This window comes from Paramormyrops kingsleyae, chromosome 1, assembly GCF_048594095.1.
Source record: "Paramormyrops kingsleyae isolate MSU_618 chromosome 1, PKINGS_0.4, whole genome shotgun sequence".
Taxonomy (NCBI): Eukaryota; Metazoa; Chordata; class Actinopteri; order Osteoglossiformes; family Mormyridae; genus Paramormyrops; species Paramormyrops kingsleyae.
The window spans coordinates 33,893,846-33,917,137 of NC_132797.1; the positions used below are offsets into that span (position 1 = coordinate 33,893,846).

At 43.3% G+C, this 23,292-nt stretch overlaps 1 protein-coding gene and 1 long non-coding RNA gene across 13 annotated transcripts in view; one reads left to right on the forward strand and one right to left on the reverse strand.

Moving 5' to 3' along the window:
* The first annotated feature begins 6,859 nt into the window (after window positions 1-6,859).
* The window catches only part of LOC111840799 (guanine nucleotide-binding protein G(olf) subunit alpha-like), a 30,305-nt gene continuing 13,872 nt past the window's right edge, over window positions 6,860-23,292 (forward strand). Inside the window, exons 1-6 of one of the 12 annotated variants that reach the window (XM_023806047.2) lie at window positions 9,720-9,853; window positions 10,423-10,745; window positions 14,802-14,874; window positions 17,113-17,133; window positions 17,362-17,416; window positions 17,555-17,674. In XM_023806047.2, the coding sequence (XP_023661815.1) occupies window positions 9,840-9,853; window positions 10,423-10,745; window positions 14,802-14,874; window positions 17,113-17,133; window positions 17,362-17,416; window positions 17,555-17,674 (606 nt within the window). In that variant the 5' untranslated portion in view covers window positions 9,720-9,839. Of the gene's footprint in view, window positions 6,998-9,719; window positions 9,854-10,405; window positions 10,746-10,809; window positions 10,939-14,115; window positions 14,652-14,801; window positions 14,875-17,112; window positions 17,134-17,361; window positions 17,417-17,554; window positions 17,675-23,292 lie in introns of those variants that run through there. The other 11 variants (XM_023806052.2, XM_023806046.2, XM_023806055.2 and 8 more) reach the window with 11 other exon arrangements.
* Window positions 10,337-10,818, reverse strand: LOC140592098 (uncharacterized). The gene is made up of 2 exons (XR_011992357.1): window positions 10,730-10,818; window positions 10,337-10,540 (listed from the first exon to the last, which is right to left on the reverse strand). It is a non-coding gene; the product is annotated as an uncharacterized lncRNA (long non-coding RNA).

The window sequence follows — 23,292 nt, forward strand, 5'->3', positions numbered from 1 at the left end:
AGCAGAAAGTCAGAAACCAGGAAACCAAAACAGTCATACACAGAAGTCAATCAGAAACAGCAAACCAGCACAGCGATAGCGAAAGACAAAGCTTGAGCAAGAGCTCGAGCTAGATGTGACCAGCAGGCTTTATCCGGAACACAGGGCCAGGGTCAGAGGTCAGAGGGCAGAAGGGGCATGGCCGGAAACTGGGAGGCGGCGATTGGCGAGTGGAGCTTGGGGCAGAAGACTGAGGTGTCCTGTAGACATGTAGCACATAACTGTGTTAAACTAAGTTGCCCCTTACAAAAAGTTAGTTATCATGTCAGTATGGTTGTACTGGATTGTACTTTCAGTGTTTTTCTATTTTGTGCATGGTACATTTATGGTATGATGATATAGCCCTACTTAGGGTGTATGTTCCTAGTAGGCTATTTGAACAATATTTTATTTTATGCTATGGTACTTTGTTCTGATACCTGTCATGTCTGGGTGATACCCGTCATGTCATTGCAAGCAAGGCTCAGCCACCGGTAGGATGTCAGGTGCAGGAGAAAGCGTGCAGGTGCAAATGTGAAACGAAAGAGGCTCCTGGGGAAAGCCATGGGCCAGTTTGTGGAGTCTGGTCATTCTGTCACGTCTGGTGGGATGAAAAGACTTGAGGGCAGGGGTTTTGGGTGAAACAAAAGGGACTTTATTAGAACAAACAAAACAAACAGGAACTGAAAATAAACCGAACCATGAGGGATCATGGGAAGGTCACAAGCTGACAGATGGAGCAACGTTAATGACTGGACAAGTGAGGACAAGACAAACAGGTACTTAAATACATAGACTAACACGGGGCAACAGGCATGAAGTGTGGCCTATCAGGAGCACGCCGGGGAGGAAACAGGAAGGTCAGGCAGAAGTGACGGGCAGGACGTGACAGTACTTTGCCCGGAAGTATGAACAGGGGAGGGGACCAAGGGAACCAAACAACAGGGTGGACACATGGGATGGGGAGCAGACAGGACACTGTATAGGACAAAGCAGGACCGACAAGGCACATGGGACAGACACCACAAAAGATCAGAGGGACAGAACCACCAGACAGGACAGGACAAACGACATGACAGGGGGCACGGAACAGGCAGGAGCTGGACCAGGGACCAGCAGGACAACAGGAGAGACCAATGGACAAACCCACACAGACGAAACAGACCAGACATGGCCAGGTACCAGGGGCAAACAAAAGGCATCAATGGGGACCTGGGAGCAGAAGAGACTGAGACAAAGACCTCAACAGAACACGCCACACCATGACAGGGCAGATAAATATATAGGCAACAGAGACAGAAGAGCAAACCATTGGGGACTAAGACCAGGTGAAGGCAGGAAAGGGCACTGGGACAGGGACTGAGGCTCAATGAAACGGGGGGTTTCTGGGGAGTCCTTGAGACCCTGGGAAGCTGGCCAACGATATTGGGATGCGGATTCTCCTGGGCCAATTCACCAGCAAAGGAAGCCTGTCTGGACCGCGGCACCTGAGGGCCAGCTGGGCCTGAGGACCTCTGAAGGGGCCAGCAGAACAGGGAGGCACTACCTGGATTGCAGGACAGTAAGGCGGCGAAGGTACTGGGAGGCAGGAACAAGAGGGCGCCGGGAGGAAAGCAGGAGAGGAGCAGGAGATGCCGAGGCCAAGGCAAGAGAATTGTCCTGGCGGACATTGCCGAGCAGACCAGGGTCTGGGTGGCTGGCTCGGATAGCGTGTCCCTGTCTCCCCCTCCTGGAGATGGAGACTCACCCAGCCCCTCTTCTGGGCCCCAGCTTGCACAGTTGACTGTACATGGACTTAGGACCAGGTTGGTGCAAACACTGGGCTGAGTTGGGGGCCCACAGAGTGGGACTTGGGGTAAGGACCAGAGGGTCCCACTTCAAGTCCTCCGGCTGGGCATCACCTGGATTGGCCCAACCTGGTCTGGCGGCGGTCAGGGAGTTGGGCGTCGGCCTGGTGACAGCCAGCAGGAGATGAAGAGACCATTGCCAGTGAGCCAGGAGGCTGCAAAGTAGGTGCCTGAGCAATGAGTGGAGGTAAGATGGGAGCCCGCGGGACATCAGGAGACAAGGTGGTTACCGGCAGGGTATCAGGAAACTGGGCTGGAGCCAGTGGGACATCAGGAGACAGGGTAAGGCTGCGACACCTGGAGGCAAACAGGGCGAGGCTGAGAGGCTGTCAGGTACGGACACGGTGGTCCTTCTTGAGCTGGGAGCCTGGGACTTGGGCATAGAGCCCCCCTCGGTGCCTGGCACCTAGAGCGTGGTTGGAGTGGCCCTACCTTGTGGCTGGGATCCTGGAGCATGGGCAGAGCAGCCCTCTCCAGGCCAGGAGCCTGGAGGAGAGGACAAGGCACGGCTTCCCCAGGACAGGGCTCCTGCTCAACCAGGCTAAACGAGACAAGCCCTGGTGCGGGTTCAGCCTGCTTCTTCTGTCTCTGCTTCCTGTGACTGTAGATGGCAAAGAGCTTTGGGGAGCCAGTGGCCGGATCTGTGGCAAACCAGCCCACTTCGGAGACACGGGGCTCCAGAGGCATCAACATGGGCATTTCCTCTTCATCATGGAGGCGAACTCAGTACTACCTCCACATGGGCTGGGCGACCCACACACTGGGAGCCTTCTCGAGGTCTTCCTCCTCCTGGGGCTCCTCGAGCTCACTCTCACTCAGTGGGTCTATGAGGGGATTGTCCACCGACCATCGCTATGAGCGAAGCTCAGTCGGCAGGAGGAGGTCAGGCGCAGGGCAAGGCGTGCAGGGGGAAATGCGAAGTGAAAGAGGCTGCCGGGGAAAGCCATGGGGCAGTATGCAGAGTCCAGTCATTCTGTCTGGACGAAAGACTTGAGGGCTGGCGTTTTGGGTGAAACAAAAGGGGCTTCATTGGAACAAACAAAAGAAACAGGAACTGGAAAGCTGGACCATGAGGGATCAAAATGAGAAGGCTAGACATGGGAAGGACACGAACTAAGAGAGGGAGCAACGTTAATGACTGGACAAGTGAAGACGAGACAGACAGGTACTTAAATACGTCGGCTAATGCGGGGCAACAAGCGTCAGATGTGGCCAATCAGGAGGGAGGAGACAGGAGGGTCACATAGACATGGCGGGCAGGATGTGACAGTACCATAGTATTCTGTTATGTCCCATGATATTTATTTCCAACCTGTATTTTACAATGGTATTTAGTGTTGCTAAAAAGCACAGATAATATAGTACCTTTTCAGAAAAGTAACTATTGTGAACATTAGACTGCAGATATTTGAGTGGTACTGGATTTGGTGATCGAACCTGAGAATTTCACCTAAGCAACTTGCTCAAATCAGTAATTATGATGTTGCATTTTATTTTGGTTATTTCAAATAAACAGGCAACGCGTGTTTTGATAAAAATGGTTCTTTCAGATTTTGCCTTTGAAACACCTATATTTGTAATTGGTTAATTGTTGTGATGCATGTGGCTATTAAATTATTAAAGTGTTTTCTTCCCTAAGCCAAAACAGATACAAAACAGATTTCCTGTATGGTACATTTAATGTAATAAAAATGGCAGTGCTGTATCATTACCATACTATGGTAAAAATGACGTAAAATAAGATTATATTATCATAGTATATGTAGCACAATTAAAAACATGGTACAATACAAAAAAAAAGATTGCAATTGCATTTTAACTGAAGATACATTGTAGTACTATGTAGTATACCATGTTATATAAGTAGCCAAATTACAATGGTTTTACCATAGTATACTATTACTTTGATTATAAAACCATACTATAAAATAATACTGTTTTGTAAGGGGTCGGTCCTGCTCTCTGCCGCTGTTCAGTTCTGGAGCGGTAAAAGCAGTGTGGAGCTCTGCTCATGGTTCACTGTCTGCTCTAATTCAGCATGTAGAGCGGAGCTAACAGACAGCGTGGCATAATAGCCGATAGTTACCTACAGTGATCAACTGCAATCCCCCCCCCCATTCAGTAAAAACGTGGCATGTCGCTTTATTGCTCTGGGTATCAAATGTCTGTCATGCACTTTGGAAACAGCTGATGTTATCTGCTGAGGGCAGAAGCAGTTATTATACAGCATTTCTGCAGATAGTACACAGAATTTCTGCAACTAGTACAGCTTATCACCAGCTTATAGCACCACATTTATGCAGGTTTTATTTTCACATCTCAGTAAAACAACCAACAATTCAATATTGGGCTCTAATGCTGCCTTTTCTAAAACGTCTGTATTGTCTGCAAAGGATTATTCAATAATCAAAGGAAATAGTCATGTCAATCAAATTTTACTGCAGTGTATTTTAAATTGTGCAAAGCCCTTAAAAGAAACTGTACATTGAACAGTACAATGAATTTGAAAAAATAAACATCCATCCATCCATTTATTTTCTCTACCCACCTATCCTATGCAAGGTCAAGGGAGTCTGGAGCCTATTCCTGAGGCATAAAGCGGGGAATAATCCTAGACAGGGCACCAAGCCAGTGCTCACAGTTGCTGTCCATTTGTGTGCTCACTGCATGTGAATTTATTGTCTGGTAAACGAGAACATGCAGAATATGTTTTAGCAAGTCTGTCTGCAGACTGGAAAATATTGCCAAACTGTCTTATGCCATTTCTTTTCATATTATAGTTATCAAACTGCAGTGTTTAGTTGAACATGAATTGTACTTTTAATACAATGTGAAAAATGACTTTTAGCTGGCTGGTAGGCTGACAAGCTTTTGAGGATAACTGGACATCTCAGGGGAAGACTGGTGTGCAAACTGTGATCCTTTATGAACATTGAGGACCATCCTCTCAGCAGAGAGCTGGTGCAGATGAGCAGCACCTTCAGCCAGAGGCTCATTCCTCAGGAATCATGACAGACTGCAGGAGATGCTGCATTGTTCCTCCTGCCACTCATTTGTTAGACGCTTTTCATTCATCAGTCTATTGTTTCACTACCTCACCAGTACAGCCTTCACTGTATATACAATTTCTTATTTATTCATCTGTTTGTTTATTAAGAGGGCTATTGCAATGGGATTTATTTATTTTTGTTATACTGCTGGATTGCAGAAATGCTCCCCGTGGGATCGATAGCGTTCTATCTTATCATTCTCCATTTCAGTCAGCCCACACTGATAGCCCTGCCTGCACACCAATGCCTCACTAGTGCAGTCTGGGCAAAGGTTTGCACAGTTGGCACTCCACTGGCCTTTGGCAGTTCGGGGCCCCTGCACTTTGAGTCTCATTCATGAATTGTGATTACGACACCGTGCCACAGGCCTGAACTGCTGATGAGGTCACAGTAACACTACAGCCTTGGTGTTCATTCTTATGCCAATTCCCAGCAGCAGTAAGGGTCACACTGACACCGTTTGCCCCAGGAAGAGTTTGTGTCAGAACTTCTGATTTGAAGAACTCTTTCAATTTATTTTGCTTGTGTTACGGTGGGGCTTCACGAAGGAGGAATGATCTACGGAGTGGCTCCAACAAACAGAAGACTTCATTAAACTCAAAAAGAACACAAAGAAAGAACCAGAAAATAAAGGGGAAGCACGAGCAGTCAAAAGTAAATTAAGGTAGGAATCAACACCAGGAACAACAAAACCAAGGGTGGGTAGGAAACTACAAAGTAACACAGGGTAACTTTGACTGAGAAGCATACAGCAACACAAGGAAGCAGCACAGCTACAAACACACAGGAACAACTACAATGCCTGACAAAAGCAGGCCTTCAAATACACTGTTAACAAGGACATGCAGGGGGCAGGTGTGGGCTATAAGAACAAAGGGTAACGAGGAGCATGTGAGGTCAATTAACAGACACAGCAGGTTCAAACACAAAGGGAAACTAAAACAAGGAAAACTGAACATAATGTAACCAGGGAGCAAAACAAGGAACCACACAGAAATACACCAAATAACTAACATAAGCATTACAAGAAATAAACAGTTAATTATAAAATGTCAAATCCAGGGCAATAAAAAGGAAGTTGTGATGGATGGTGACTGACTGGTGGCTTAACCTGCTAAATTCCGGGGAGCAGGGAAACACAAGGATTTAGAGACACTGGGATGACCAGCAACATCTGCTGGCCACTAGGAGAACTGATATAAGAAAAGGCGCGGGACAGGGATGGATCCTGACAGGCTACCAGCAGGACTTCATTTCTCAAACCCAACTCTTTCCCATCCTGCTCAAACCGCCTCTTCTATTGGGCACCATGTGTGCAGCTATTGTCATAACATTTTGATGCATGACTGATGCATAGGCAGTTTTACCAGGGGTGCAATTACACATTCTATTGGTCAGATTAAAATGCTGTTTCAACATATTAAGTTCAATAAAATTGTATCGTAAAGTCATATTTGAGAATGTAGTTTAAGTTAGCCGTATGACTGTGTAATAAAAATTAATTGTAAATGTATTTGCTATTTTTTAACAAATGTATTTAACTTGATGAATGACTGGTTGGGCTCTCTCACTTTTGTGTCATTATTCTTATTTATAAATTATATATTGATATTAAATAAATATTTTTCATGACTATGTTTGGGCCCCCTTGTGCTAATCAGACCCTAGGCAGCTGTCTAGTTTTCCTATGCTGCTTGCTATTTGCTTTTAACTAAGATAATCAACAGTAATACTAATATCAAAATGTATAAATCACTTTTTCAGCCGTGAAAGGCACATTCAGGATGCCCTATTTAAATACTGCCGAATGTGTCGTTTTCACTTTTACCGCTAGATGGCAGTAAATACTTTTCATCCAAAGATTTTATTTTTCTTTCAAGAAATGTTGCGGGAAAAGTTTTCAAAACTAGAATATTACCGAAATTATCCTTGTCATATTTTACACATTACACCAGTATCTTCGTTGTCTGGTTAATGGTGCCGGTTTTGAGCCATAATCTTCAGTTTGGTCACCGTCCTCGTCAAGAATTTGTCACATCTTTTGCTTTGCTGTCATGTCGTGGAACAACATAACCCTACGAGGTAGGACTACTTTCATAATAAAATAAAATATAGTATAGTGTATAGTATAATAACAAAACGAGGCTAATAAGTTTTCACTACGTAAAAAATTATATAAATACGCTATAGTTTTTCTCTGTTAAAAAACGTTGAAGAGCGATTATGGTTAAGGGAACTCCGGGTGTTTCCACACAAAGCTGTGCTGTTATAATAGGCACGCATATTTAATCAATAGTTCATTTATAATAACGGGATTGTGGTCATGTACAGATTATTAACCCATGAAATGTACAGCACGACAAAGTCATCTCAATACATTGTCAGAAAAAGGATACAGTCTTAGTAGTTTTGTTCCCGAAGATACAAACAAGATTAATGTACCCTTAATGGTACAACAGTGTTACACAGAGTCTATTTCTGTACCTTAAATTAGACTGAAAGATACATTTACCTAAAGTTAGGGTACAATTGGCAGACCTATAAGGGTAGAGTGCCAGTGACAAGTAATACCCTCAAAGGTATAAATTGGTAGTTTTTTTCTGACAGTGTAGAAATAACATAACAATTTTGTTTAACATCTGTTAGGACCCTTGCAGTGGTCTCAGGGTGGATGCACGTTTCTGTATAGACCAGAACATCAAACGAGTGGGAAGCGTGGGCAGGGATGAAATCGGCTGTGTAGATACTGTCTCCCAACACTAGACTAGGCTATATGACATTTGCAGTTGTCAGAACAAGCACAGGTTGTATTACCCTTACACTGGAATAAAAGCGAAGGCTACTTCAGGGGTGAACAACACTAATGCACTAAAAGTACATGGTGTAAATACTGAAAGGAAATGTGTAGGGGACTTAGGGTTTCCTTAGTATCTTTCTAAGAATACACTTACTGGAGTATAGCAGAGTAAGGGCTTCCTTCGTGCCCTTATCAGTGTACACTCACTTGTATGAGGCAGAGTGAAGGCATCCTCAGTGTCTGTATGAGGATACACTCACTTGTGTGTGGTGGAGTGAGGGCCTCCTTAATGCCCTTATGAGGGCACACTCACTTGTGTGGAGTGAGGGTGTCCTTATTGCCCTTATGAGGGCACACTCACTTGTGTGGAGTGGAGTGAGGGTGTTCTTAGTGCCCTTATGAGGGTACACTCACTTGTGTGGAGTGGAGTGAGGGTGTTCTTAGTGCCCTTATGAGGCTACAGTGACTTGTGAGTAGTGGAGTGAGGGTGTCCTTATTGCCCTTATGAGGCTACACTCACTTGTGTGTAGTGGAGTGAGGGTGTCCTTAGTGCCCTTATGAGGCTGCACTCACTTGTGTGGAGTGAGGGTGTCCTTAGTGCCCTTATGAGGCTACACTCACTTGTGTGTAGTGGAGTGAGGGTGTCCTTAGTGCCCTTATGAGGCTGCACTCACTTGTGTGTAGTGGAGTGAGGGTGTCCTTAGTGCCCTTATGAGGCTACAGTGATTTGTGTGTAGTGGAGTGAGGGTGTCCTTAGTGCCCTTATGAGGCTACACTCACTTGTGTGGAGTGAGGCCCTCCTTAGTGCCCTTATGAGGGTACACTCCCTTTTGTGGAGTGAGGGTGTCCTTAGTGCCCTTATGAGGCTACAGTGACTTGTGTGTAGTGGAGTGAGGGTGTCCTTATTGCCCTTATGAGGCTACACTCACTTGTGTGGAGTGAGGCCCTCCTTAGTGCCCTTATGAGGGTACACTCCCTTTTGTGGAGTGAGGGTGTCCTTAGTGCCCTTATGAGGCTACAGTGACTTGTGTGTAGTGGAGTGAGGGTGTCCTTATTGCCCTTATGAGGCTACACTCACATGTGTAGCAGAGTGACGGTGTCTTTAGTGCTCTTATGAGGGTACACTCACTTGTGTGTAGCGGAGAGAGGGCCTCCTAAGTGCCCTTATGAGAGTGTAGCAGAGTAAGGGCATCTTTATTGCTCTTATGAGGGTACACTCACTTATGTGGAGTGAGGGTGTCCTTATTGCCCTTATGAGGCTACACTCACTTATGTGGAGTGAGGGTGTCCTTAGTGCCCTTATGAGGGTACACTCACTTGTGTGGAGTGAGGGTGTCCTTATTGCCCTTATGAGGCTACACTCACTTGTGTGGAGTGAGGGCCTCCTTAGTGCCCTTATGAGGGTACACTCACTTGTGTGGAGTGAGGGTGTCCTTATTGCCCTTTTGAGGCTACACTCACTTGTGTGTAGTGGAGTGAGGGTGTCCTTAGTGCCCTTATGAGGGTACACTCACTTGTGTGGAGTGAGGGCCTCCTTATTGCCTTATGAGGCACTTGTGTGGAGTGGAGTGAGGGTGTCCTTATTGCCCTTATGAGGCTGCACTCACTTGTGTGTAGTGGAGTGAGGGTGTCCTTAGTGCCCTTATGAGGTTACACTCACATGTGTAGCAGAGTGACAGTATCTTTAGTGCCTTTATAAGGGTACACTCACTTGTGTGTAGCGGAGTAAGGGCATCCTTAGTACTCTTATATGAGGGTACACTCACTGGTGCTTACACAAGCAGCATCTTCACAAAACAGGTGCTCCACAGTGGGGCACTTCAGCATGATTGCCTTTCTTGTGCAGAGTAAAGCGCCAAGTGTTCACAGCTGAGGGCAGCTCTCTTAATTACCAAGACAAAGGGAGAGGAGGAAGACTCCACTGACGACGAAAAAAAAGAAAAAATAGCTGTGCTCAGCTGAATACAGGTGCTCCTAACTCCCAATCCCGCGACCGAAACTCCATATTTCCTTACCTAATTCACCAAAAATCACTGGAACAAGGGAAGGAACCAATATAACTTACAAACCGGAGTCCTACCGGTGCAAGAAAGTTGCCTCACAAACCAGACAAGAAATTAAACTTTGATGTATCAACTGGGGTAACTATTTTAACAAACACGGTCATATTAACGTGACATTAAAATTCTTAATTTCTTTTGTTTTGAAAGCAGCGGCGAATTTTCAGGGTGACCTGTATCTAATATTTCGTCCCATTAGATATGCATATGCCATCATTAATTATTATACCGTGACCGTATTATATCTCACTCCCAGCGAGGTCGAATAAAGTAATTAAAGCCGTTTTAGTCATGCATGCCACTTAAAGCATACTGATGTTTAAATCACAGAAATACAGAAAGCGCAAGGGATAGGGGCTCGGGGACCGGCCATTTGTGCAAAGCCGCGTCCCTTTCAGGAGGCTGCGCTCTTGACGCATTTACGGCAAGGAAGACGGCAGCGACCAGCCGAGCCGAGAGCCGGACTGACGGCGAGATGCGGGGCGGTGCTCGCTGCTTGCTGGGGCCGTGACTCCCGGAGAAATTCTCATCATCATGCCGGGAAATCATGCCTCACAGCACGCATAAGATCAAGCCCGTTTGATAGTGTGTGCTTTTCTTTTTCTTTGCCATTCCCACGTAACGATCCCGGTCATGGGGCTGTGCTACAGCCTGCGTCCGCGCCTCTTCGGGGAGCCGAGCACCTCCGGGACGGATTCGGAGCAGCCGGCCGCCTGCTGCCCGAGGGAGCCCCATTGCGGAGGCGCTGGCGCAGACGGACTGCTGCTGCTGCAAAACGGTGCCGGCAGAGGAGAGCAGGGCGGCCGGCGGCCACAAGCGGCGCGCAAGCGGAGGGACGGGGACAGGCATCAGCCGGAGGAGAAGGAGGAGAAAGAGGCCGAAAAGGAGGCAAAGAAAATCAGCAAAAATATCGACAAGGCCCTTAAGGAGCTGCGACGGGAATACGAGCAAACCCACCGGCTGCTGCTCCTCGGTACGTGTGAGTGCATGCACCCTGCCGTGTGGAAAAGCGTTTCCTTGGACATCCTTTGCCGCACGGCAAGGACATTCAGGGGAATCATCGAGACACAGATATGCAGGAAAGGATGCCGCGGATCAGCTTGTCATGATGGGCGTGTGTAGGACACAGGAGACGGTGATTACACCCGAGAGTGATACACCTGTGGGTATGCACCCCAGCTACAGCGCCTGAAAACAAGTTATCGCTGCCGCCAGTGATATAACGTTGGTCATATTTGTTTGTATTGTTATTAATACTAGGCCACTTAAAATTAATTAATTGTTTTACATGACTCAAACTTCTAAAATATTGGTGAGTAGGGGATTTTATATTTTATATTTTTAGCGAAAAGACGATCGGCAACAGAGATATACTAAAACTAGAAAATTAAACTTTAATTTGTCAGTATCTCAACATTTTAAACTATCAACAGTTCAAACAATTACAAGAAAAGAGAAACCTTCAAAACAAATGCCTAGTGTAAGTGTTTAATGGTCTTGCCACAGAATGGCCCAATAAAAGCGTCCTCCTGACAATAGCAAAACAACAGCACTTCCATTGTTTCAAACAATAGAAGTGCTGTTGTTTGACCTCAATGAGGGTCACTATTATTGGACCACCCTACAAGAGACTACTTGCTCACAGTGCACAGGATATCAGGATTTGGCACATTGACGATCTCTGACAGTTTTTGAGGTGAAAAAAAAACGTTTTTTTGAAAAATATAAAAAAAATCGAGGCGGCACCAAAAAATTGAGGCGGGCGGCCATGTAAATTTATTAATTTTAAGTGGCCCTAAATACAGTTATGTTAACTGTTATCTTTTGGATCCTGTACATACCTTATACTTAAGTTACAACCGGTTTGTTTATTTTATTCTAAATAGAATCTGGGAAATGGCTGATGATCCTCTGCGATGGATTTCAAGCGTTAGAAAACTGCATGTCAAACTTAAGTTGGGACAGTAATATTTACCAGATCTTGACCATACGAAGCACCTTCCAATTAGTCTCCTCAAATGTTGATAGTTTATCCTGAAACTGACGAAGAACTCTGATGGGTGTACCAACTGAGATCTATCTGTGATTCCTGCTAATTTTTTTACCTAATAAAAACCGTTTATCCTGTGCATGGGGATTATAGGGCAGGAGGCAGGGACCACCCATGATGAGGTGCTAGACCACAAGGCAGACAAGACACCCCGGAGGGGATGTCAGTCTGTCAAAGGGCACTCCGCACCCATAGAATCAACTCTCAACTTCAGAGGTGTGAGGCAACAATGTTACCAACTAGGACTGGGGGATATATCGATGAAATATCATACTGTGATTATGAACGCTGTCGTCATCAGTTTGAGTATTGTGATATAGCTGAAACACTCGTTTTCTTGCATAATTAACAGTTATAATGACCTATTTTTTCAAACCAATTGCACAAAGGCATGAGTCTGTTGTTGTCACATGGTCCATAACAACTTGGTCTTCATAATCGGAAAAATTTAAATTAAAATATTTTACTGTTTTCTGCATATGAATTTTAGAATATTTTATTAACTATTGATATTGTGAAATATTACCTAGCCTTACTACCAACCAAACCACTGTAGTAGCAGTTTGAGTTTATTTATCATAAGTGAAATGTACAATGAGCTGTCAGTTTGTTCTTTTTATTTGTTTAGGTTTATGGGTGACCTGCCATTTTGGCTATAATGTTCAAGTACTAAGAGCCTACATACTGGTGTGAATCGGGTGTCGCTGTATACATTTACTGTAAGTTATATATGAACAAAATACTTTTCTTCATATATCAAGCGTGAGGAAATGCTCTCAAAACAGAATTTTACTGGCTTGGGACAGTTCATGAACAATATGGGTGTGCAGCTTTGGTTCTGTTCTGGAGTTTTTGTCTGTTCTGTCTAGTCAGACTGGGTTGATTGGTGCCTCAGCATTTCTGATCCCATTTAAAATTACTTCAAAAACTAATCTTTAGAGGAGAAGAAATAATATTTTGTAGCATCCAGCAGGTGGACTCATGCTGGTGTGATGTTGATGAGGAGGATCATGTGATGCTGACGGGATCATGTGATGCTGACTGGATAATATGATGTTGACAGGGATAATAGTTATCAGGTGCAACCTCCTGCATATTTAATAAATTTCGTCTTTGGACTGAGAGAGGAGTGGCAGTTATGACACAAAGAAAATTTAATCTGCAGTCATGCTGCATGTTCAGGTTTTTTTTTAAATATATACAGGGTACCAGAAATAATAAAGTGATGTTTGTTTAGTTTGATGAAAAAATTCAGAATAATGCTTTGATTGGTCAGTATTTATAATTGAGTTGTTTTATCCTATCACATCTTAAAAGTTATGTGCCTGTTAACAGAAATCAGACAGGAAGTAGCAGTATGCCTGCAGGCTTGCATGATGATGTCATAGTTATTGCATGTTTTTTTTCTATATTGTCATTTGTATTTCTATTTCTACTATTGTTCATATGTTTTTTTTGTAATATTTTTATTATAGTAGGCTAAGTAGATTGCAGATATGATAGCTCTATACATCATTAACAGAGAATATGCTAAGCTGGTATTTAACGTGCATTACTGTAGCAAACGCTGCTGTCTTTGTTCCTGTTGCACATGTCAGTTTGCAAACTACTAATTCTTGACCTAATGAACTAGGGAGAATTTTATGAATGATCCAGGTGTTCAGAGATGGTCGGCTGTCAGCAAACTGCATCTAAAGGACTGAATTTTAAATAAAGACATATGCTCTCTTTGACACCTGGATGGGTCATTGTGGGAACTGCAGGCACCTTTTCCAGCTCCCCTGCTGACGGCTTAATTGCACATTGAAGTAGAGCCTCCGCAGTTCGAGAATTTGATCTTTGAGAGAGAATCTGCTCGGGAACATCGATAGGACACTCCTGGAGCTATACAGGAATTGTGTTGTATTTGAATGTAATAACAAATTACTGTATCTTTTGCCAGCTGAAAACTTAGCGGTTGTCTGTGTTGTAAATGTAACTGAATAATAATGCTTATTTTTACTAGCCGAAACCGTAAGTGGTGCCCCATAAACATGCTGCGTAACTGTCAGTTTGCTACCAGGTGTTACTCTTGAGCATTCAGAAATCTTTATTGTCATGTTTGTCGTGACCATCAACTGTGAAATGGCCTCCTTTTTGGAACTGGGTTGCCGGTGGTTCCAGATGTTATAACATCAGGAAAGACAGCACGGGTGAGGTGTCCAAAGATTATTTAGGGGAAGTTGCAGTCGCTGAGCCCTTCTGCAGAGCTGTCACTGACAACTGGTTTGATTCAGTTATTGCCCCTATCAAAGGTTTAGATATGTAATATGGTCGGTGGAGACGGTTTGATTTGGGAGTAACGCTGAAACGGCTTCATCTCGCTTCCTGGAGCCGCAGAGAGAGGCAGTGCTGAGACGGAAAAACAGACAGGAATTTACATAGGAAATACAAGTGGCAAGAAGTGAGAGGGGGGCAACTGGCTGCGGTCCAGCCTCCCTCTATTTATAGAAATAATCTATCGGCTAATTTTATTTCTAATATGTGTATTTACCGGAAAGGACAGAGAATATAGAGGAAGTTAGTGCAAAAACGGGGAACATCCAGCGAGGTGGAGGCGGCGTAGGGTCTGATCGCTGCCCTCGCATCTTATTCCGGAGCGGAGATATTTCTGCTATCATTTCATATTTCCGACTCAATAAGGGGGCCTGCGGAACATGGGCTGTTTAAGCAAGACGGAAGAACAGGGGATCGACGAGAAAGCGCGACGGAAAGCCAATAAAAAAATAGAGAAACAGTTACAAAAAGAGAGACTATCTTACAAAGCCACACATCGGCTGCTTTTACTGGGTAAGCCTGCCAGAAGGGGCTGGTGAGAGCAGCGTCCGTGCACCTGATCCGTCATATATGTGCCACTTACATGATCCCGCACCCCGGCGGTTGCCTTAACGCTTTATTTGTGCGATGTTTTAATTTTTTTCTCTCTCTCTCATTTCCAAGGCGCCGGAGAATCCGGAAAGAGCACCATTGTCAAGCAGATGCGGATCCTGCACGTCAATGGTTTCAATGCAGAGTGAGTGAGTGCCGCTGCCTTCCTCCGCTCGCGTTGTGCCGCCGTGTGTCGCAGGGAGCGCCGCTGTCTTTCCCCGCCCGCACGCCGCGCTACGGTGCGCATCAGAGGCGCGTAGGCTACTTCACATGCATGCGGTGCGCAGGAGCGGAGCGCAGCCTCGCCGCGTTTAACGTGCCACTATACACGATCATCTATAGCAGCATATTGTTGCCCCTCGCGTCGCTATGTTTCATTTAGATTTTCCGTTCATGTTGTGATTTGTTTTGTTTTACCTGACAGGCAACAACACGCATGACACCTGTTGTTAATATAGTTGTGATATTGTTAGTACTGGGAGAATTTGCCCACAAGAGACCTTAAGCGGGAAGAGTGTTTTGAAAAGACATGTGTACAGACAGAGGTCAGACTGGCATTCGGTGAATTGGCATCATATGCAGAGTGTCCCCCATACTGATTCCCAGGGCTACCTGGGGACCCTGACCAGTAGCAGAGGTTCAAAGATGGGTGGAAGGCAGTGGATGAATTGCCTTACTCCCCAAAACTATGCATTTAAATGTAATTAAATAAATAATCTGAATCTGGATGTGAATAATAAATCAAAAATCAAATCTGAAAAAGTAGTTTGATACTTATTCAGAAGTTGAGGAAAAAACAGCAAGTTTTTTTTTTCTTTTGAAGATTTTCTGTTTAATATGACCGTTCATATTCAGTGTGTGTTTTAAAGGAAAAAGTGTAGACAGTTTTGTTAAAAAATAGTAACTTATATTTTAGATTATATTTATGGTCTGCAAATAAACAACCTCTGTAAAACATTTACATTTCTATTCCAAAATTTAAATTCAAAATATTCAATCGGCTGTTCATTCTGCTGTATTATTATTGCTGCCACCTTGGCCAGGACTCCCTGGAAGAAGAGATAATGTATCTCAATGGGACATTCCTGGTAAAATAAAGGATAAATAAAATAAAAAAAATTAATACGAAGCGGTCCGTCTTGTTTCTGTGTCAATCGGCTGTTCATTCTGTTGTATTAATACGAAGTGGTCCGTCTTGTTTCTGTGATTTAACTGCCCGTAAAGCTTTACTGTTCATCTTTGCTGTAAAATGCGTAAATTATTTACATTATATGCTTCACACAATTGGGCAGCTGATCTCTGTCAGCATTCATTTGAAAACTGACTGTGAAATAATTGGCAAGATTTCCGGAAGTGTCAGAATATGAATTAATCCCCTTTTTCACAGTGTCATAAACCATTCCAGTATTTATATGATGTGCTATAAAATCTTTTAAACAACAATAAAGCAGCGTCTCTGCATATGGTCACTAAGCCCGTTACATTGCACAGAACCTGTTCACCTGAAATGAACTTTGAGTAATTGATTGTGTTTGCCTTTAATTTGCTTTTTCTCTTGTGCACATGCCCACCTTTCCGTGTATCAGCAGAATATTCCTTTCTGTAATCAGTCACTATTACAAGCACAGGTTTACGCAGGAAATCACCCAGCCCCTACGTAACCCATTTATGTAGCATAATACCAGACCAGATAACATCCACTTTCTTACTGCCGCAAGGTCATTGATAGGTGGGTATTTGGTTGCCTGTGATTGGATATTCATAATTTTACCAAGATATTTCGTAAAAATGCATTTTACTTGTTTTTTCACTGTCATGAATATAGCATATTTTTTCATTTATTTTGCCAGAATATATCAAGATTTTTTCCCACATAGAAGATAATTTTATGTTTTATATTTTACTCTGGATTCTTTCTGAGCATCCAGTTCCCTTGTTTGACTGTCAGTCAATTAATAAAATCTTAAGACTAAGATTAACTTTATTAATCCCAGGGAGAAATTCCGGTTCATATAGTTCACAAACAAACATAGTGCCAAACAGACAAGATGCAAAAACAGCACACATGTAGTGCAAACCAGTTTTTAAAAGCACACAAATAAATGTGAAAAACAGACTGAGATACTTAGAAAGCATCTAATGCATCGTCTTTGCAGATAGGTGTTGTGTATTTGTCCTGTTAAGCTCCCTGGTTTCACCCTCCCTCACTGTTAAATATCATGTACTTTGCCTTTGTTTTTTAAATTTTAATATTGCGATTATAATTGAAAAGACCTGTCTTTCATACAAGATGCTGTACGGTTATAATTTACTTCCTTTTTCTGTTTTTTTTTTCTTTTCTTTTCTTTTCCCCCCCTCCCCAATGATTCCGGTGCTGGGCAAGTTCCCTAATCTCAGGCACAGGGTAAGCCCTGCAGTACTGAGAGCCGAAGCTGAGCTGCTATTTCAGACCCACATCTTTCAGATCTCGACTTCAGAGCCAGAGTTTTATTGGCTTTGCATGGTGGTAAAATGGGCTTCAACCAGTTTGCGCTTCCCTCAGTTTAAGATACAGTACCTGCATTTTTTTGCAGCCTTTTGAGATTCTCTTGTCATTTGTTTTTACAAATAATCCGATTACTTTTTCATGTAGGGAAAAGAAACAGAAAATCCAGGACATTCGGAAGAATGTGAAGGATGCCATAGTGGTGGGTTCCTTTGGAAATTTCCCGTGGAAGCCTTCCCAGTTTCCTATGCTTACATATTTGCTGAATTAGAATCTATTCTCCTGTGATTCGTGACCTGGTGTTGATACGTCGCTTAACAATTTTCATCTTTTTTTCCAGACTATAGTATCAGCGATGAGCACTTTAATACCCCCAGTTCCACTGGCCAACCAAGGAAACCAGTTCAGAGTTGACTACATCAGAAGTATAGCTCGCCATTCTGACTTCGACTACACCCAGGTGAGAGCAGGCAGTTTTCATTCTACCTTTGACATGTACGGATCCTTCAATGCACTTAACATATGGGCACATTAATCATTATGAGACCAACCCATGACCATTGAACCGTAATATAATACCAAAGCCAAATCAGTGTAGGGTGTTGTGTTTTGATGTGAAAGGTAGTGTTAATATATTAATGTTCTGAGAAGCTGTGGACGAGGTTTTTCTTTCTTTTACGACCACAGGAGCCTGTCTCTGATGTAGACTGTGCTTTGCTCACCAGAGTGATCTTGTCTTATCTTCCTACCGCTTGGGTGGTTGAGGGTGGCAGCAAGCCGAGCAGCTCAGAGCAGACCTCTTGCTCCATGGCCACAGACTGTAGCCCTTTCTGAAGGATCCTCAGATGTTTCCAAGCCAACTGGGAGATATAATTCCTCCATCATGTCCTGGGTCTGCCTCAGTGGAACATGCCCAAAACATCTCCCCTGGGAGCTGTCTAGGTGGCATCAGACCACCTCTGCTGATTCCACTCAATCTGAATGAGCAGTGACTCTATCTTGAGGTCCCTCTGAATCTCTGAACTCCTCACCGAGTCCAGCAACCCTGTGGAGGAACCTCATTTCAGCCGCTTCTATTCATGACTTTGTTCTTTTGGTCATTACCCACACTATGTGCATTTTATATAGTTTCATTTGAATTTGACGTATTCAACAGACATCAGAACAAACAAATTTGTGTTTAACTTTGATGTCTGATATGCAGTTATCATATTGTCATGGAAACAAGGGATTCTACCAGTGGCTTGTTTTATATAGAGACTTGCTGGTTCGGGTCTGGAAATTGCAAAGCGGATTTCTAAGAAAGCTCCTTGGGGTGGCGAACCTTCCATGGCTGCCTGTCGTGAGCAGGTCTGGTCAGAAGAATGTCATCCAGAGCGTGACATATCTCCAATGTATGTGCATGACAATGACGGGGTCATTTCTGTGTATTAATGCTTCCTCAGTAAACTGCGCCCCACAATCTTGTGCAGGATAAGTGGTGACAGGATGGATGGATGGATGGATGGATGGATATACTGGTCAATATGGGAATATTATTATATACGGTATATAAAATAACATTTGGAACTGATCACATTCATTGTAAATGATGAGGATGATTTTGAAGAACCTGTGATTTGGTTTACGCGTAAAGCTAATGGTGGTTATGATTATTACAAAGGGAATTTTCTACAGCCCTTATTATTGCTCATGTACAGAATATGAAGGGTACAAATGAAAGAGAAGTATTTATGTCCAATTATCGTGCATAATACAATTTTTACGTCAGTCTCTCTGAGTGTAAGTGGTATACTATAAACATTACCTGTTTGTAATATACTGTGTGCAGCTAGCCTGCTAGCAGTGTGAATGCTAGCAGGTATTATGAACCAGTTTGCTCTCTGTTAAGTTACACAGTGGTGAATTTCTTGTGCTACATGGTGCTAGTTTGCTATGCATTATGCTAGACAGTGGCCAATAGTGCTGGGCAGTAAAAGCAAAAGTGATCGCAGTATTTTGTAAGACTCTGGCAGTTTCATGGTATATCACAGTATCTTTTTTTCCAAGTTTGCCCTTACCGCAGCAGTGTTTACATCAATAAAATACGTTTACGAAAATTTTTAAAAAGGTGTGTTTTTATTAACTATTTTCTACATTTAGCTTGACGTTTAGCCAACGTTTTATTCGATTGTTAATGCATATTCAGCTTGATGGCCACATGTTTTATTCATTATAACCGTATACTTAGCTTGATAAGAATAGTTTAACTGACATGTTTTATTAGATTAATGATGAACCTTTAGCTATATAGCGACATATTTTATTGATTATTACCAGATATCTAGCTTGGCAACAACACGTTTGCTTAACTGGTTTGATTTGAATAATTATTACCGTGATAAATTGACATTATTAGGAATTTAGTTTTACTAATATGCATTTAATTGGAGACCTATTTATATTACATTTAATACAAGTTTTCAGGCACAGACTGAAGCAGTAACTATAAATTTTATGCTATATTTTATGTCATATATGGAGAACTGTGGTGTTATAAAGTTATAACTATTAGTAACAGGAGTCCCCTCTCAATAAACTCTGTATAGTGATCCATAGCACTTCTAGCAGCAAACAATAATATATAATTTGCTGCCTGTTGAAGCATTACAACTATTGTTTCAGCTATGCTGCAGTATGGTGGTATATGATAAATTCATACCACGTAGGAAATTAAAACCAGTACACTGCATGAACCAGCATACCGCCCAGCACTAGTAGCTAATACGTTATGCTACATTGTGGGAGTTTGCTTTGCATTATACTACATGGTAGCTAATATGTTATGCTAAATAATGGCAGCTTGTTGTGTGTTATGCTACACAGTGGCTAATGCACGGTGCTACACAGTGGCTAATACATTATGCAACACGTTATGCGAAATGGTGACAGTCACACAGTGGCTAATACGTTATGCTACATGGTGGCAGTATGCTATGCATTATGCTACATGGTAGAGCTGGGCGGTATGACCAAAAAATTATATCACGGTATTTTTCAAAGTTATATCGGTTTCAAGGTATACGACAGTATTTTTTAAGTAAGACTGGGCGTTTACCACATTTTACAGAATTTTACAGGACACATTTTTTGTTTTACGTTTTTGCATTGTTCACATATTAACTATATTATTTTATTATTAACCATTGCGCCTATCAGCTACCTTAATGATAACATAGGGCTAACGTGTTTGTTGTTTAACTGCTTATATATAAACGGTTGATGTTAAGGTGTGCGCCCGCCAAGTTAACATTTTTTATTAGTGTTTAATAGTTCAGTGTTGCTGGAACACGAGTTGTACTGACCTCGCGAAATTTCTCATAAAGACCGGGATGTCGGTCTTTAAGATGCTTCGCCAGGTTTGACGTGCTACTTGACTTCGTCGCCACAACTTTGTAGCACTGTTTGAATAGAGGCTTATCGACATCCTTAGCCTTTCCATGCTCGTCTGGAAAATACTTCCAAATGACACTTTTGCGTTTTTTTTGTTTTTACTAAAGCAGCTTGCGAAGTGCCTTCAACTGCAGCATGTGCCATGTTCGGCCCATTCAGTATGTGTGTGTTAATCAGCGCGAATGAGTTCAGTGGAGCCCTATTAAGAGGAGGGGAGGGACTGCGTGAGTGTGTGCATGCGCGTGCGCGCGTGCCTGCGCTGTAGTGGTGCATGTGGCAAATGAGGCGAAAAACGCACTGTTGATATCAATAATGGTGAAAATGAGTATCTAATCAGATAGTAATTTTTAATATCGATTAGAATCTGACAATCGATTTTTGACACCCCCATGCAGTGTCTCAGTATTTTCAACTGCAGCGTCAGCTATATCTTCCGTTTCTGATCTTTCACGGTACATTTTTAGCGGTGCAGCAGTGAAACAGTTTCCAGCTGCGCCACTTTCCGAATGTTGTGTAGGCTATTTAAACTGGTATTGCGGTATAAGAAAAAATCATATCATACAATAATCAAAAACGGTTTTCGGTATGAACCGGTATACCACCCAGCACTACTACACGGTGGCTTATACATTATGTTACACAGCGGCTAATGTTATGCTACAGGGTGACAGTCTGCTGTGCATTATGCTACACGATGGCTAATACATTATGTTACACAGTGGCTAATATGTTATGCTACACAGTGGCTAATATGTTATGCTCCATGTTGGCAGTTTGCTGTGCATTATGCTACATGGTGGCTAAGAAATTATGCTACATGCTAGACTGCGGGTAGTAAATAATGCTACATGGTGGGTAATATGTTATAATATAATAATATAATAATTTTGCTAAAAGGTAGCAGTTTGCTGTGTGTTAAGCTACACGGTGGCTAATATGTAATGCTACACAGTGGCTACGTCCAATACCTAGTGTCATCGAAATGGTTTGTCTATTCCTATAGCTTAGATCACAGTTTGAATCGGGATCATTTTCTCAGGGCTCCTAGTGGTGTAATAACATTGACTTTGTTCCAATGACTGAACAAGGGGAGGAGGGATGCAAACAGCCTGGGATTTATTGCCTTAGTTGCCCACAGCATAATGCTTTAAGTCAGGATATTGTGAGCTATTGGCTGTCAGGGCAGAAGATCACGGTGCTTCTCCAATCAGGGCTGAGCCATAGCACACAGCCAGTAGGATTGCGGCATTGAGGGGAAGGTGGTTTGGCTGGACCTGGGGATTTCACACGGCGTCCAGCTGACACCAGCAGATCCTGAAGTGCTGACAAACAGAAATGACGCCAGGCAGCTCCATTGGGGCTGGGGAGCTGTAGAAAGGCACACGTGCTTCCAGGCCATTGGCAAGTATCACTAGAGCAGAAAGAATGGGGAAGTGTCCGCATGATTACGTCTCTGTCAACGGGAATTCAATGTGAATTCAGCAATGTTTTACATCATCTGGGTTACCTTCACTGAGTGACTCATCATGTTTCATATCTTAGTCAGGGTCACGGGGGGGCTGGACCTTATCCCAGTGTGCACTGTGCTGCTATTCAGGATAAGTGGATAACGGTTGCAGTACAATGTACCCAAATTAATGATAAACCAATATCAGTGATAAATCATAACATCCATCCATCCATTTTCTGAAACCGCTTACCTTATTGTGGTCGTAGGGGGTCCAGAGCCTATCCCGGAGGCTATGGGCGCAAGAGAGGGAACAACCCAACAACCCAGGACAGGGCACCAACCAATCACAGGAAATCATAACATCATATCTGTTAAATCAAATTTATTTGCTGAATCCATAATGATGAGTATTAAGTCACTGCTAGTCGATTGAATTCTGGGTAACAGAAAGTAAATACGAATCTTGTTCTGCTCTGACAGCTTTCAGCCATGTGTGTGAGCATCATATTCACCTCTAAAGGCCCATCGTCTCTGTCTGCTCTTTGCCTGGTTGCATCACACAGGGTGTTTCAAATAATGGTGTGTTATTAAGGGAGGGATGTACCACAGAAGACAATAGGAAGGTCCGCTTCAACTGTCAGATAACATTACAGACTCGTGGAAAGGCAGGACCCCAGCGATCCACGCGCATGCCGCCTGCTGCTTTGAACTTGTACGCAAACACATTGGTCTCCTGAGCTGCTGGCAAGGCACTTGTTTAAGTAGCATGCTAAAAATTAAACTCTTCAAAGTGGCAGTTTGTGAGCCTGGACAGCCCTTACCTGCAACACCTGCAACCTGAACTTCCGAGGAATTAACGAGACCAGAGCAGATTCAGACAGAAGCGTGTATGTGAAGCATATTAAACTTTAGTAAGGTGGTCGCTGCCTCTTGGTCTCTCCTTCTGCAACTACCTTGACATGGTCCACCTCCTGTGAGATTTTCCCAAACCTAAAGAAAATGCAACGTAAAATATATATGTTCAGAGAAGCGTTAAAATGTGAATGAGTATTTTTTTTAGACCCTTTGTGAGATCTTGGGGACAACAGGGGGAGGCATTGTACACCCCCGTCCCCTGTGCTGTTTTGCGATCATCTCCATCATCCCTGAGGAACTGAGGTGCCTTTAACATGTAATGAGATTGTGCATCTCCAGCT